The sequence below is a fragment of the Podarcis cretensis genome (genome assembly GCF_951804945.1).
Source record: "Podarcis cretensis genome assembly, chromosome: 7".
In the NCBI taxonomy this organism is placed as follows: domain Eukaryota; kingdom Metazoa; phylum Chordata; class Lepidosauria; order Squamata; family Lacertidae; genus Podarcis; species Podarcis cretensis.
The window spans coordinates 23,517,536-23,530,739 of NC_137176.1; the positions used below are offsets into that span (position 1 = coordinate 23,517,536).

The window sequence follows — 13,204 nt, forward strand, 5'->3', positions numbered from 1 at the left end:
TGCAAACTACAGATTCAGGTATCTGTAAGATACCTGAGAACCAGTGTGGTGTAGTGGTCAAGAGCGGTAGTCTCGTAATCTGGGGAACTGGGTTCGCGTCTCCGCTCCTGCACATGCAGCTGCTGGGTGACCTTGGGCTAGTCACACTTCTCTGAAGTCTCTCAGCCCCACTCACCTCACAGAGTTTGTTGTGGGGGAGGAAGGGAAAGGAGAATGTTAGCCGCTTTGAGACTCCTGAAGGGGAGTGAAAGGCGGGATATCAAATCCAAACTACTCCTCCTCCTCCTCCTCTTCTTCTTCTTCTTCTTCTAACAGAGAGCTTTTTTCCTTTTTTTACTTCCTGGTTTGTCTTTTGCTGGTTGGCTGAGGGTTTTCAGAAGGTTTTCTTGCTTTCTGGGCTTCAAATTCCATAGCTGAGAATGCATTAGAAATTTCCCCATAGGAATCAATGGAAATTGTTGGTTTGTTATGATTGACGCTCGCCTAACAGACGAGGGAACGCATTGTGTTCGGATGGCGGGATGTTATTACATATTATAATACGTAAATTATAGCACATACACTAGTAAAAAGAAACTTGGACCGGGGTGGGGTGGGGGGGAGACCCGCAAGTACCATTATGATGGAAAGAATCTAAAGCACAGGATTTTAATGTGTAACTTAACTTCTTCTTCTTCTTCTTCTTCTTCTTCTTCTTCTTCTTCTTCTTAATTTATTTATATCCCGCCCATCTGGCCCAGTTGTTGTTGTTGTTAATATTATTATTATTACTACTATACATTCGGGGGGGGGGGTGTTCCTTACTAAAAGCCTAAATCTAGACCGGAAGCAAAAATTACGAGCTCAGGGCTACGCCATAACTTACGGAGTGCCAACAGCCTTTCACTTGAATAAGCAGAAGAGATGATATATGTGGAAAGGAGGACCTCTCCCATAATTCTCGGAGGCTGCCACGTTCTAGCTAAAAAGCTGATAAATCACTGCTGGCGTCGTAACAAGGCGTTTTCGCAGTCACTAATCAGCACCTCACAAACTGGGGATTATTCTCCTTATGAACTGGCCGGGGAAGGAAATAAATAAAAGCAAAAACCCACGCGCCAATCCGGAAAGAAAGCGTTCTTCATTAAAACGGCATCTTTCCCCTATAGATGCGACAGGCGTGCCGCTCCGAAGCAAGCATACGAACAAAGGGAGGGTTACAGATAACGCACACATATCCAAAGACCGCCATCCTGAAAGCTTGGAGAAGAGGCAGCCTCAGAGGGAAGAGACTTTGTCAGGCAAGGCCTTCTTCCACCTGCCTTGCCCCACCCTCTAGTCTCTGCTTCTCAATTTGTATTGTATTATTTTATGTACTGTGGCTTGCCATTGTTTTATTGATTATAGTTTAGAAATTATTTGCTGTAACTGTTGAGTGGATTTCTGTTTATCCTTTATATGTTATTATTATTATTTAATACTATTCTAATAATTGTTGAATGCTACTTTTTGATGTAGGTTGCCTATTTTAAAGTTATGTTTTATTATCACATTTTTGCATTGCATTAGATTGTTATAAGATGTACATTTTTTGTTTCTTCAGCTTGTAAACCGCCTTGAGTCTTGTAAGATAGAAAGACGGTATACAAATTAAAAATGATGATGATTTAAAGATGTGAGGCAGGGGTGAGAACCTTCTTCTTCGGCTCGAAGGCCACATTTCGTTCTGGGCTACCTGCCAGGGGCCGCATGGCAGTGATGGGCGGAGCCAGAAGCCAAAGTGGGTGGAGCCATGCATGTAAATTTCAACTTGGGGCTACAGGCTCGTTTCTCGAACCCCTCTCCATCCTTCATGGCTGCTCTCTGATATTGCCCATTTGTAAAAGCCAGCAGCAGGAAAACATGGCAGGCAGGAGAGGGTTCAACCCCTCTCCTGAATTTTCCCCATCACTCTTTCCACTCTACTTAACTAGATTCCTAGGCACGTTTCTCAGACAAATGGGGAAAACGGCTACCTTTAAGAGGCTTCGGAGCTTGTTAAAGGTACCTTGGCCTTGTGGAAATAACCCCTTATCTGGTGGCAGCTGTTTCAATGGGAAGGGTGAGCTCAGCAGAGGGCTACACTCTGCGTTAAATTGGGAATTCCCCTCCCTCAGATGGCATGGGACCCAGGGTGGCTGGCAGGCGGCCATCAATTTCAGTTGCAACTGTGAAATTTCGCCTTCAAGCAAAGGCCACAATTCTATTACTTGAGGTCCCCTTGAGCTAGATATGGCTTGAAACGTGCCTGATCGTAAGCTGATGTGATGTCACAGAAGGCTCTGGAGGAAAACCTCACACGGAGCTTCGGCGAGTGTCATTGCCAAGTTAAGGTAGATTTCCTGAGCTCACCCCGTCAGTTCATCCCATGCTACCTCTGCTGAAGGCAGCTACTGATACGGGGAAAGTTAGAAATTATTCTCATCTTAACTTACAGCAATAGAAATGTGGTTTACAACAATAATAATAAATTATGGCTCTGTGCTAATGAAGTCCAGGGGACAATCAAAATGAAAAATATTCAAATCCTACTCATATCCCTGGGTTAAGAATTTTTACATTGTTGTAACGCTCCCTGAGACCTTTTAGCGAGGGTGAGAAAAAATATTAATAATAATAATAAGACTTCCTATGCACTTTTAAAATGTGGTTTTTTTGGGGGGGGCCTATTGGGTTGTTGTTTTTTATTTTTATTATGCATTTTGTGGTTTTATATACCCAGATTCTGTAGACTGGCTCCCTTGGCCAATAAAGCAAGATGAGCGCCGCAACCCCAGAGTCGGCCACGACTGGACCTAATGGTCAGGGGTCCCTTTACCTTTACCTATCTTGATTTTATTCTGTGAATCACCCTGAGACCCCCAGGTATAGGGCAGTACAGTGGTACCTCGGTTTAAGAACAGTCCAGTTTAAGAACAATTTGGTTTACAAACTCCACAAAACCGGAAATAGTGTCCCGGTTTGAGAACTTTACCTCAGTGTAAGAACGGAATCCCAATGGTGGAAGGGCACCGACGGCGGAAGGCCTCATTGGGGAAAGCGGGCCTTGGTTTAAGAACGGTTTTGGTTTAAGAACGGACTTCCAGAACGGATTAAGTTCGTAAACCGAGGTACCACTGTATATAAATTTAATCAACAACGACAACAACAATATTGTTGGACAGTTTTAACAAACTGCTACTCTCCCCCACAGAAATATTCACTTAGTGGCACTAATAGACAGATGGCAATAAAGTTTACTTTCACAAGAACATTTGCTTAACTTGTTTTACACCTTTCATTAGTATGTTTTCCTATCGATATTCCAGGACTGTACATCTTTAATCAGAAGAGCTCATCTAGCCATACAGTATGAACTTCTTTGGAATATGCATGAACCAACGAGCTAAACTTTCTTGACGCGCCACAAAGCAAACAGATGCCATGCATCATCATTCCCATAACTTACTTCAGGTATCATCTCCTCGATGAAATGAATTGTATAATCGATGTTAAATCGGATGACTTTGCACAGAGGAATCTGGAGAGACGAGAAGAAACACATGCACGAGAGAGGTTCAGTCTCAAAGAGGCAGCACCCTCGCTGCATTCTCTTGCTTTCTTCTGATCCAAAATTAAAAGGGGGGTTGAAATGCATAAACCTTGAGATGGCCAGCTAGGAAACAGCCTGACAAGCAAGGCACATATGACATCTTCTGGTAGAGACTGCCATCTGCTGGAGCCCCGACTGCACCGAGGACAGATTTCACAAAAAGTAGTGCATCAATGGCTACAACGGGAAGGCATAAACCTCTTTGGGACAAACTAGGGTGGATAAAAAAATCAACGGTTTTCTTTTAAAATAAAAAATCAGTTTTTTTTAAATTTAAATTGGATTTTTTTTTATTTAAATTGGATTTTTAAAATAAAATGCTTTTGGAGGAAAAATCTTTCTAAAGATAGTTTTCTATTTAATTTACATTATGGTCCAAAGGCTATTCATCAGGAAATAAGGATTTGTTTTAAGTTTTTCATGTGTGCTAAAACTCAGTCTTAAGGTTGTTGTTTTTTTAAAAAATTGTTTAACCACATCAGTTAAAAAACAATGGATACATATGCTATAATGTTATTGTTTTAGTTATACAAATTGTTTAAATTGTTATTAAGGAAATGATTATTATTTTTCTCCTGCCAATAAAAAACAGCAGAAAAGTTGTCCAAATATAAACAGTTAACTTTTTAAACCTCACAATAATTTCATAATTATCGGTCTATGTATTTCTAACAGCTAAACCAAATCGGTAATTTTTTGTATAACTGCAAAAACTACTCTGAAAATTTATTATTCCAAAAATGAATCCTTCATCTGGCTGTAAATATTAAGATTATGCAAGCAAGAATGAGTCTTCCTGTAAAAAAAAAAAAAAAAATTATCTGAACCAAGTCTTACTTATGAGTGATTTAAATCGTGATTTAAAATCAATTTGATTTAAATCAAATCCACCCTTGGACAGACCATCTGAATAGGTCAATTATTGTCAAGATAAGACTATGCAGAGACTGAACTAGCAGGGTTCAGCTATGCCACTGGAGGATTTGCCTTGCGTTAAAGGTAAAGGGACCCCTGACCATTAAGTCCAGTCGTGGCCGACTCTGGAGTTGCGGCGCTCATCTCGTTTTATTGGCTGAGGGAGCCAGTGTACAGCTTCCGGGTCATGTGGCCAGCATGACTAAGCTGCTTCTGGCGAACCAGAGCAGTGCATGGAAACGCTGTTTACCTTCCCGCCGGAGTGGTACCTATTTATCTACTTGCACTTTGACGTGCTTTCAAACTGCTAGGTTGGCAGGAGCAGGGACCGAGCAACGGGAGCTCACCCCGTCGCAGGGATTCGAACCGCCGACCTTCTGATCGGCAAGTCCTAGGCTCTGTGGTTTAACCCACAGCGCCACCCGCGTCCCTTTGCCTTGCGTTAGGAAATATTTTTAAAGTAAATTTAAAAAGGCAGGGGCACCTCACCTCCAAAGAACAGATAAAAAATGTTTAAAGGGACAAAGATTTCATGGTAGGGCTGCTATTGGTGTGATTTTTACTACGGAGAAGAAAACTAGCATACGCAGAAATTTTAAAACTAGCTGGGCCACGAAAGAAAGGCGACTTACATTGGTGAGGGGAGCATGGGCAAACATGGAAAAGCCTTCAAAGATGTACTCGTGGTCATCGTACTCGATCACAGTTGGCCTGTCTGTCTAAAGAGATAAGGGCAAAAGCCGCAGGTCAGACTAGCCTTGCAAATAAGGCTAAGCTCTTGAAAGGCCTACACTGGCTCCCAGTACATTTCCGAGCACAATTCAAAGTGTTGGTGCTGACCTTTAAAGCCCTAAATGGCCTTGGTCCAGAATACCTGAAGGAGCATCTCCACCCCCATCGTTCTACCCGGACACTGAGGTCCAGCACTGAGGGCCTTCTGGCGGTTCCCTCACTGTGAGAGGCCAAGTTACAGGGAACCAGGCAGAAGGCCTTCTCGGTAGTGGCACCCGCCCTGTGGAATGCCCTCCCACCAGATGTCAAAGAGAAAAACAACTACCAGACTTTTAGAAGACATCTGAAGGCAGCCCTGTTTAGGGAAGCTTTTATTGTTTAATAGACTATTGTATTTTAATATTCTGTTGGAAGCCACCCAGAGTGGCTGGGGAAACCCAGCCAGATGGGCGGGGTATAAATAATAAATTATTATTATTATTATTATTATTATTATTATTATTATTATTACTACTACTATTACTACAGAAGTTAGTAGCCTGCTGAAATACTTGCTGCCGTTCCAGGGACTATCAGAGCAGCAACCTAAACTTCTGTTCCTCCTCCAATAGCTTGTTGCATTTCTATGCTGGACGATGGGGCTGGCCCCATAGCGGTCAGCAGGGTGGGACGGTGCAGGGGTCACCATGGTTTACCATGAGGTTGTGAGGAGGGGTGTGCGAGCAGGCATTGAGATGCTGGTGAAACGCAGCCGGGAGGTCAGGTAAGCACCTTGGTGACTGCCCCTGGGCTTCCCTCCCCTGGTAGTTTCCATGCTAGGGGCAGAGGAGGAATGGCCCAGTGTCTGGCCTTGGTGATGGACTGGCTGGAAGCCAATACAGTGGTGCCCCGCAAGACGAAAAACCCGCTAGACGAAAGGGTTTTCCGTTTTTCGAGGCGCTTCGCAAGACGAATTTCCCTATGGGCTTGCTTCGCAAGACAAAAACGTCTTGCGAGTCTTGCGATTTTTTTCGCTTCCCCCCCCTTTTTCTAAGCCGCTAAGCCGCTAATAGCCACTAAGCCGCTAATAGCGCTAATCCGCTAATCCGCTAATAGGGTTGCTTCGCAAGACGAAAAAACCGTAAGATGAAGAGACTCGCGGAACGGATTCTTTTCGTCTTGCGAGGCACCACTGTAAACAGAAACTCAATCCAGATAAGGCTGAGGCCCTGTTAGTGGGCAGCTCCGTAGACCGGATGAATGGGAGGTTGCCTACTCTTGATGGCATCACACTCTCTCTGAATATACAGCTTGGGTGTGCTGCTGGAACCATCGGTGTTGCAAAATTGGACGGCCAGGTTGCTCACTGGGAAAGGACACACTGAGCATATTACACGGATTCTGGCTCAACTGCTCTGGCTGCCAATTAGTTTCCAGGCCCTATTCAAAGAGCTGGCTATAAAGCCTTAAATGGCTCAGGGTCACAATATTATTATTTTTTTGTTTATTGGAAGCTGCCCAGAGTGGCTAGGGAAACCCAAACAGTTGGGCAGGGAAATAATAATACAGTGGAACCTTGGTTTTCGAATGTCTCAGAAGCCAAACGATTCGGAACCCGAAGGCCAAAAACCTCAAAGTAATTGCTTCCATTTTCAAACGTGCCTCGGAAGTTGAATGGCTTCCAAGCCACATTTCTCCCATTTTTTCAATGGATTTTGCTGACCGCCCATTGATCCTCGGTTTTCAAACGTTTCAAAGTCGAATGGTCCTCCGGAATGGATTACATTCAAAAACCAAGGTTCCACTGTACAGTCATACCTCAGGTTAGAGACGCCTCAGATTACATTTTTTCGGGTTACGGATGCGCCAAAACCCGGAAGTACCGAAACAGGTTACTTCCAAGTTTCAGCGGTCGTGTAGGCGCAGAAGTTCTAAATTACGCTTTGCGCATGCACAGAAGCATCAAATTGCAACCCGCGCGTGCGCAGATGTGGCGCTGCAGGTTGCAAACGCTGCGGGTTGCAAACGTGCCTCCCGCATGGATCACGTTCGCAACCCAAGCGTCCACTGTAATAATAATAATAATAATAATAATAATAATAATAATAACTATTACCTCAAGGACCACCTCACCTCCCTCTATGTGAACTGACCCGGACCCTGCAATCATTATCTGAGACTCTTCTTCATGTTCCTCCTCCAGAAGAGGTCTGGAGGATGACAACAGGAGAACCTGGTCTTGTCTGAGGTGCAATGCTCTCCCTGGAGAGGCTTGTCGGGCACGTTCATTACATGCAAAACAAAAACACTCCTCTCTACTCAGGCCTTTGGCTACTGAACAACCTTACAGCCTTTTAGAAGTGTGGGGACTGTTATTATATTTCCTGCGATCGCTTTATTGCTTTTATTATGACAATGCTACGTAAATCACGCTTTTAATGTAGGACACTACCCTGAGATCTTTGGGTAAAGGGCAGTATATAAACTGAATCAATAAATAACCACAAATAAATATATCCAGCTTGCTCACCGGCAGGGAGCTCCTATGTCACCTATGTAAGGGCTTAAAAACAAGAGCTTCAAATAAAAACAGACAGGTCTGCTGTTTCACCTGCTTCATATGATACTTACTAAAAAGTTTGTAGGTGGTGACACTGTAATGCGGTAGTGGAATAATTTTCCAGCATTGTTGGTCATGGGTCGGCAGGGCTTAATAGGCTTTAAGAAACGAGAGAGGAAATAAGAGGGGCAGGTGATTAGGAAAGGTTAATGCTAATAAAAGGAGATAAAGCAGTCTTCAGCAACCTAATGTTTTCCTGATGTTTTGGACCAAACCCTGCCAGGGAAGGCTGGTGTCCCTCCTCATTAAAGGCCTTATGAAAACTCTTATTTTCCTTGCTGTTCCCTTGAAGTGTGTTTTTTGGACTTACGGTTTTAGTCAGAGTTAGAAACCGAGATATGAAAGCTAGGAGCTAAACGGCATCTTAAACCGAGGTTACAGGCACAACAACGGAATATCTCGGCGCGCTTTTTTATACAAAGCTGAAAATGAACTGCAGCTAAACTATTATGTTCATTTTTCACATGGTTTAGTCCTTCCCCTGACCACCCCCCCTAATATTCTTAAGGGGGTCTCTTCTCCCATCTTTGGAAAGCAGCTGGAAGTGGGGAGGCAGAAAAAAGGCCCTCCTTTCCTTCAGGTTTAATCTGAAATTTAGGCACAGTACTGCGCCCAAAACTCAGAAACCACTCGCACCCATGAAATACTGTCACAAAATGCACCTGGAACAATGGAAGCTTTGAACACTGGTTTTAGTCATAGCTTGTTATTGGATTTTAATATTTTGGGGCAGATTGTTTTATAGTTTATTTCTATGCTTATTTATTATTAAGTGGGCTTCCCACCTCCCCCCACCCCATCATATTGTATTTTACCTGATAAGATGCTTTGAGATCCCTTCAACCGTCCTAAAAACATTTTAAAGAAATATTACCTCTTCCCCGGGATAGATTCCATGTCTTATTCCCGTTCGTCTGGCTTTCGCACTGCATTTGCACAGAGGTCCGTCGTTCATCTGTCAGAAATGTTAAAGGAGGATACTGAGTCGAGAAGTTTAAAAACAAGAAGAGGCAGTCTGGCTCACTGCCTGAAAGGTAATTCTAGGCAACACGATGACCATGTAATTACGCAATAGACAATCTAACAAAAAATAATTATTACTATTTTCAGTTTATGGAAAAAAATTATTTTCAGTTTATGAAGCAATTCTATATCCTCCCACCACACTGACGAAGAATTCTACGAAACATACTGCTGACAGAAGAGATCTCTGATAACAAGACAACAATAAAATACGAGAAGAACGTCAAGATACGGTAATGACTGACGGGGGAGGGGGGGGAAACCTGCCTCTACCTTTTTATGTGATTTAACAAGAATCCCCCTCCCCTAATGAGTCAGAAATCAAGGACTTAAGCTGTGGATTTAAGGCTGTGTGGAGATAAACTTTCGATCCAAAGCAATGTTTCAAGATGAAGCTGGAAAGCTAAGAGTTTTGGAGTGACGCAGTCAGGAAAAAATGCCGTTCGCCATTTTGTGAGGCATTGTGGGAGCTCTTGGGTCTGGGAGGAGAAAGAGAGAAACAGAGTTGTTTACATATCATGAATCAACTCCTCGGTGGGACTTAAGAGCGACAAATGCCAAAATTTACGATGGATAAAGTGATGTTATCTACGAAGGAGATATATGGAAACCATCTGGACTTAGTGAAGGAACGGGAAATCCACACAGGATTATTACACTTGCTATCGGCTTAAGGAGACTAACAGAAGAGATCGTAAAGGAAAAAGAGAAATTATACGAACAAGATATGATGTGGCAACACCAAGATAAGACTGGATAGAATTATGAACTTTGTTTGGACTGATTGGGACTGATTTGGACATTAACGCAGTAATAAGAAGATGATCTGAATTCCCCTTTGGATCTTGAAGTATGGGTTCCCCCAACAAAATTTAAAAATTTGGCTTTGTAATTCGGAATTTATATGATGTGATTTAATTTGATGTGATTGGCCAGTTAATAAAAATTATTAAAAAAAAAAAAAGAATTCTACGAAACAGTAGTCTATATCCGGAATCACTGTTCAGTGTTGGACATCATATTTGCTGAATACACAAAGCTTCACAGCTTGTCTTTCATCGTACAAAGTCTGGTACCTCACTTCATCTAAAGATTTTCAGAGACTCTGAGATTTCGTTTTGTACTTGTTATGGTTTGAAGAAATTCTATAAAGATTGTCTATTGCGTATGTACATGGTCATTGTGTTGCCTAGACATTGCTGACTTTCTCTTTGCAACACAGGGGTTTGTTTATAATAATAATAATAATAATTTATTATTTATACCCCGCCCATCTGGCTGGGCCTCCCCAGCCACTCTGGGCGGCTTCCAAAAGAATATTAAAATACTATGATACATCAAACATTAAAAGCATCCCTGAACAGGGCTGCCTTCAGATGTCTTCTAAAAGTCTGGTAGTTGTTGTTCTCTTTGACATCTGGTGGGAGGGCATTCCACAAGGAGGGCGCCACTACCGAAAAGGCCCTCTGCCTGGTTCCCTGTAACTTGGCTTCTCGCAGTGAGGGAACCGCCAGAAGGCCCTCGGTGCTGGACCTCAGTGTCCGGGTAGAACGATGGGGGTGGAGACGCTCCTTCAGGTATACTGGACCGAGGCCGTTTAGGGCTTTAAAGGTCAGCACCAACACTTTGAATTGTGCTCGGAAACGTACTGGGAGCCAATGTAGGTCTTTCAAGACCGGTGTTATATGGTCTCGGTGGCCGCTCCCTGTCACCAGTCTGGCTGCTGTGTTCTGGATTAGTTGTAGTTTCCGGGTCACCTTCAAAGGTAGCCCCACGTAGAGTGCATTGCAGTAATCCAAGCGGGAGATAACCAGAGCATGCACCACTCTGGCGAGGCAGTCCACAGGCAGATAGGGTCTCAGCCTGCGTACCAGATGGAGCTGGTACACAGCTGCCCTGGACACGGATTTAACCTGTGCCTCCATGGACAGCTGTGAGTCCAAAATGACTCCCAGGCTGCGCACCTGGTCCTTCAGGGGCACAGTTACCCCATTCAGGACCAGGGAGTCCTCCACACCTGCCCGCCTCCTGTCCCCCAGAAACAGTACTTCTGTCTTGTCAGGATTCAATCTCAATCTGTTAGCCGCCATCCATCCTCCAACCGCCTCCAGACACTCACACAGGACCTTCACCGCCTTCACTGGTTCTGATTTGAAAGAGAGGTAGAGCTGGGTATCATCCGCATACTGATGAACACCCAGCCCAAACCCCCTGATGATCTCTCCCAGCGGCTGCATGTAAATGTTGAAAAGCATGGGGGAGAGGACAGAACCCTGAGGCACCCCACAAGTGAGAGCCCAGGGGTCTGAACACTCATCCCCCACCACCACTTTCTGAACACGGCCCAGGAGGAAGGAGCGTAACCACTGTAGGACAGTGCCCCCAGCTCCCAGCCCCTCAAGACGGTCCAGAAGGATGTTATGGTCGATGGTATCAAACGCCGCTGAGAGATCCAGCAGAACTAGGAAACAGCTCTCACCTTTGTCCCTAGCCCGCCGGAGATCATCAACCAGTGCGACCAAGGCAGTTTCAGTCCCATGATGAGGCCTGAATCCCGACTGGAAGGGATCCAAATGGTCCGCTTCTTCCAGGCGTGCCTGGAGTTGTTCAGCAACCACTCGCTCAATCACCTTGCCCAAGAATGGAAGATTTGAGACTGGGCGATAGCTGGCCATCGTGGCCGCATCTAAAGATGGTTTTTTAAGAAGTGGTTTGATAACCGCCTCTTTCAGCGGGTCTGGGAAGGCTCTCCTTTGATTATTTAAAAGCAAATTAGCATACACAAGTTAAGAGTCAGTTAAAAAATATTTTTAAGCACATGGACTGAAGTACCTTAATAGACCACAGTACTTCAAAAGAGTGTCTCTGAATATTGCTTGATTCAAATACTCTTTACCCATGGAAAGTATTCTGCCAGGAGAAATAATTTTTGCCTAGGTTTCACCAGCCACACACCAAGACTTTTTGAAATGTACAGTGCAGCAATCTATGTGTCTACTCATATGTAAACCCCACCAGATTCAATGGGGCTTGTGAAAAAGTACATATGCATAGTATTGGAGCCGTCTCCTGAATTTTGGTGGTTGTGTTTTGGCAATTTCAGGTGTGCGTGTACACGGCCACAAGAACAGGATTGAGAGAAGATTGGTTTGTGTAAAGTACAGGGTTGCTGGTCACTGGTTTTCGCAAAGTGACTTGATCTTCAATACGGAATAGCAAATTATTATTATTATTTTCAAATTATATACCACCCTATACCAGAGGCCTCAGGGCAGTTCACAGAACAAAATCAAAATATAAAACCACAAAATATATAATCAAAATAAAAACAACCCAATACCACCCCCACAAAAAATCCACATTTTAAAAGGGCATAGGGTGTCAATCAAATCAAGGAAAGGTCTGGTTAAAAATGAATGCTTTTGCCTGGTGCCTAAAGGTGTATAATGAAGGTGCCGGGCGAACTTCCCTGGCGAGAGCATTCCACAGATGGGGAGCCACTGCAGAGAAGGCCCCGTTCTTGGGTTGCCACCCCCTGGACCTCTCAAGGAGGAGGCACACAAAGAAGGGCCTTAGAAGATGATCTCAGGATCCAGGTAGGTTCATATGGAAAGAGGCGGTCCTTGAGGTATTGCGGTCCTGATTTTAAGCCATCAGCTGCATAGCCACGACGCAAATGTTTAAGACTGAGCTTTTTTTGGCATGTACTACCTGTCCGGGGTCGTTGTACCACAGCTCCTCATGCAGCCGGTCTGGGTGAGCCTTCTTCCGCTTAATTTCAGCGATGACGTCAAACACCTCCGAATCCGAACTGCTGGAGCAGCTGTCGTCATCCGAGTCGCACTCCGAGTCACTGGAACTCCCTGCGTTCCCAAGAAAACGTGACACCAACCTGCCCTTTCCAATCTCCTACAAAACTGCGCATTCACCTCTGACCTGAGACTGGAGCGGCGAATGCTCCAGGGGCACAGCAAAGAGCAAAGTTTCTCTACTTCTTCCTGGCAACACCTCAAGAGTACAGAGTGCTGGTCACTGGCATGCAAGATATAATTTTCTAACTAACCCCACTGCTTCCCCCAAATCAAGCTTTTTCTTCAGGCACACGAGTTTCATCTCAGAGTGGACTTTCACAGAGAAGAGAACAATGGTGGCACATAAAAAGGGAAGGTTAGGCCACAGGGGAAACAGATCAAGGGCACTTTGCCCATGCCTCATCTTAGAAGACAGTGGTGCATGAAAAGGATCAGGATAGTGGCAGGGAATCTTTCAAGGGACAAATGGCATTTATAAAAAATATAATAATATTTTTTTTTTATACCCTGCCC

General features: G+C 44.1%; 1 protein-coding gene across 2 annotated transcripts in view; it reads right to left on the minus strand.

Annotated features, from left to right (window-relative positions):
• The window catches only part of DROSHA (drosha ribonuclease III), an 89,391-nt gene that overhangs the window by 68,596 nt on the left and 7,591 nt on the right, over positions 1–13,204 (minus strand). For both annotated transcript variants that reach the window (XM_079984907.1, XM_079984906.1), the window contains exons 6-10: positions 12,591–12,742; positions 8,731–8,811; positions 7,868–7,954; positions 5,158–5,244; positions 3,467–3,538 (exon numbers count right to left, since the gene is read on the minus strand). In XM_079984907.1, coding sequence (XP_079841033.1) covers positions 3,467–3,538; positions 5,158–5,244; positions 7,868–7,954; positions 8,731–8,811; positions 12,591–12,742 — 479 coding nt within the window. The remainder of the gene's footprint in view (positions 1–3,466; positions 3,539–5,157; positions 5,245–7,867; positions 7,955–8,730; positions 8,812–12,590; positions 12,743–13,204) is intronic.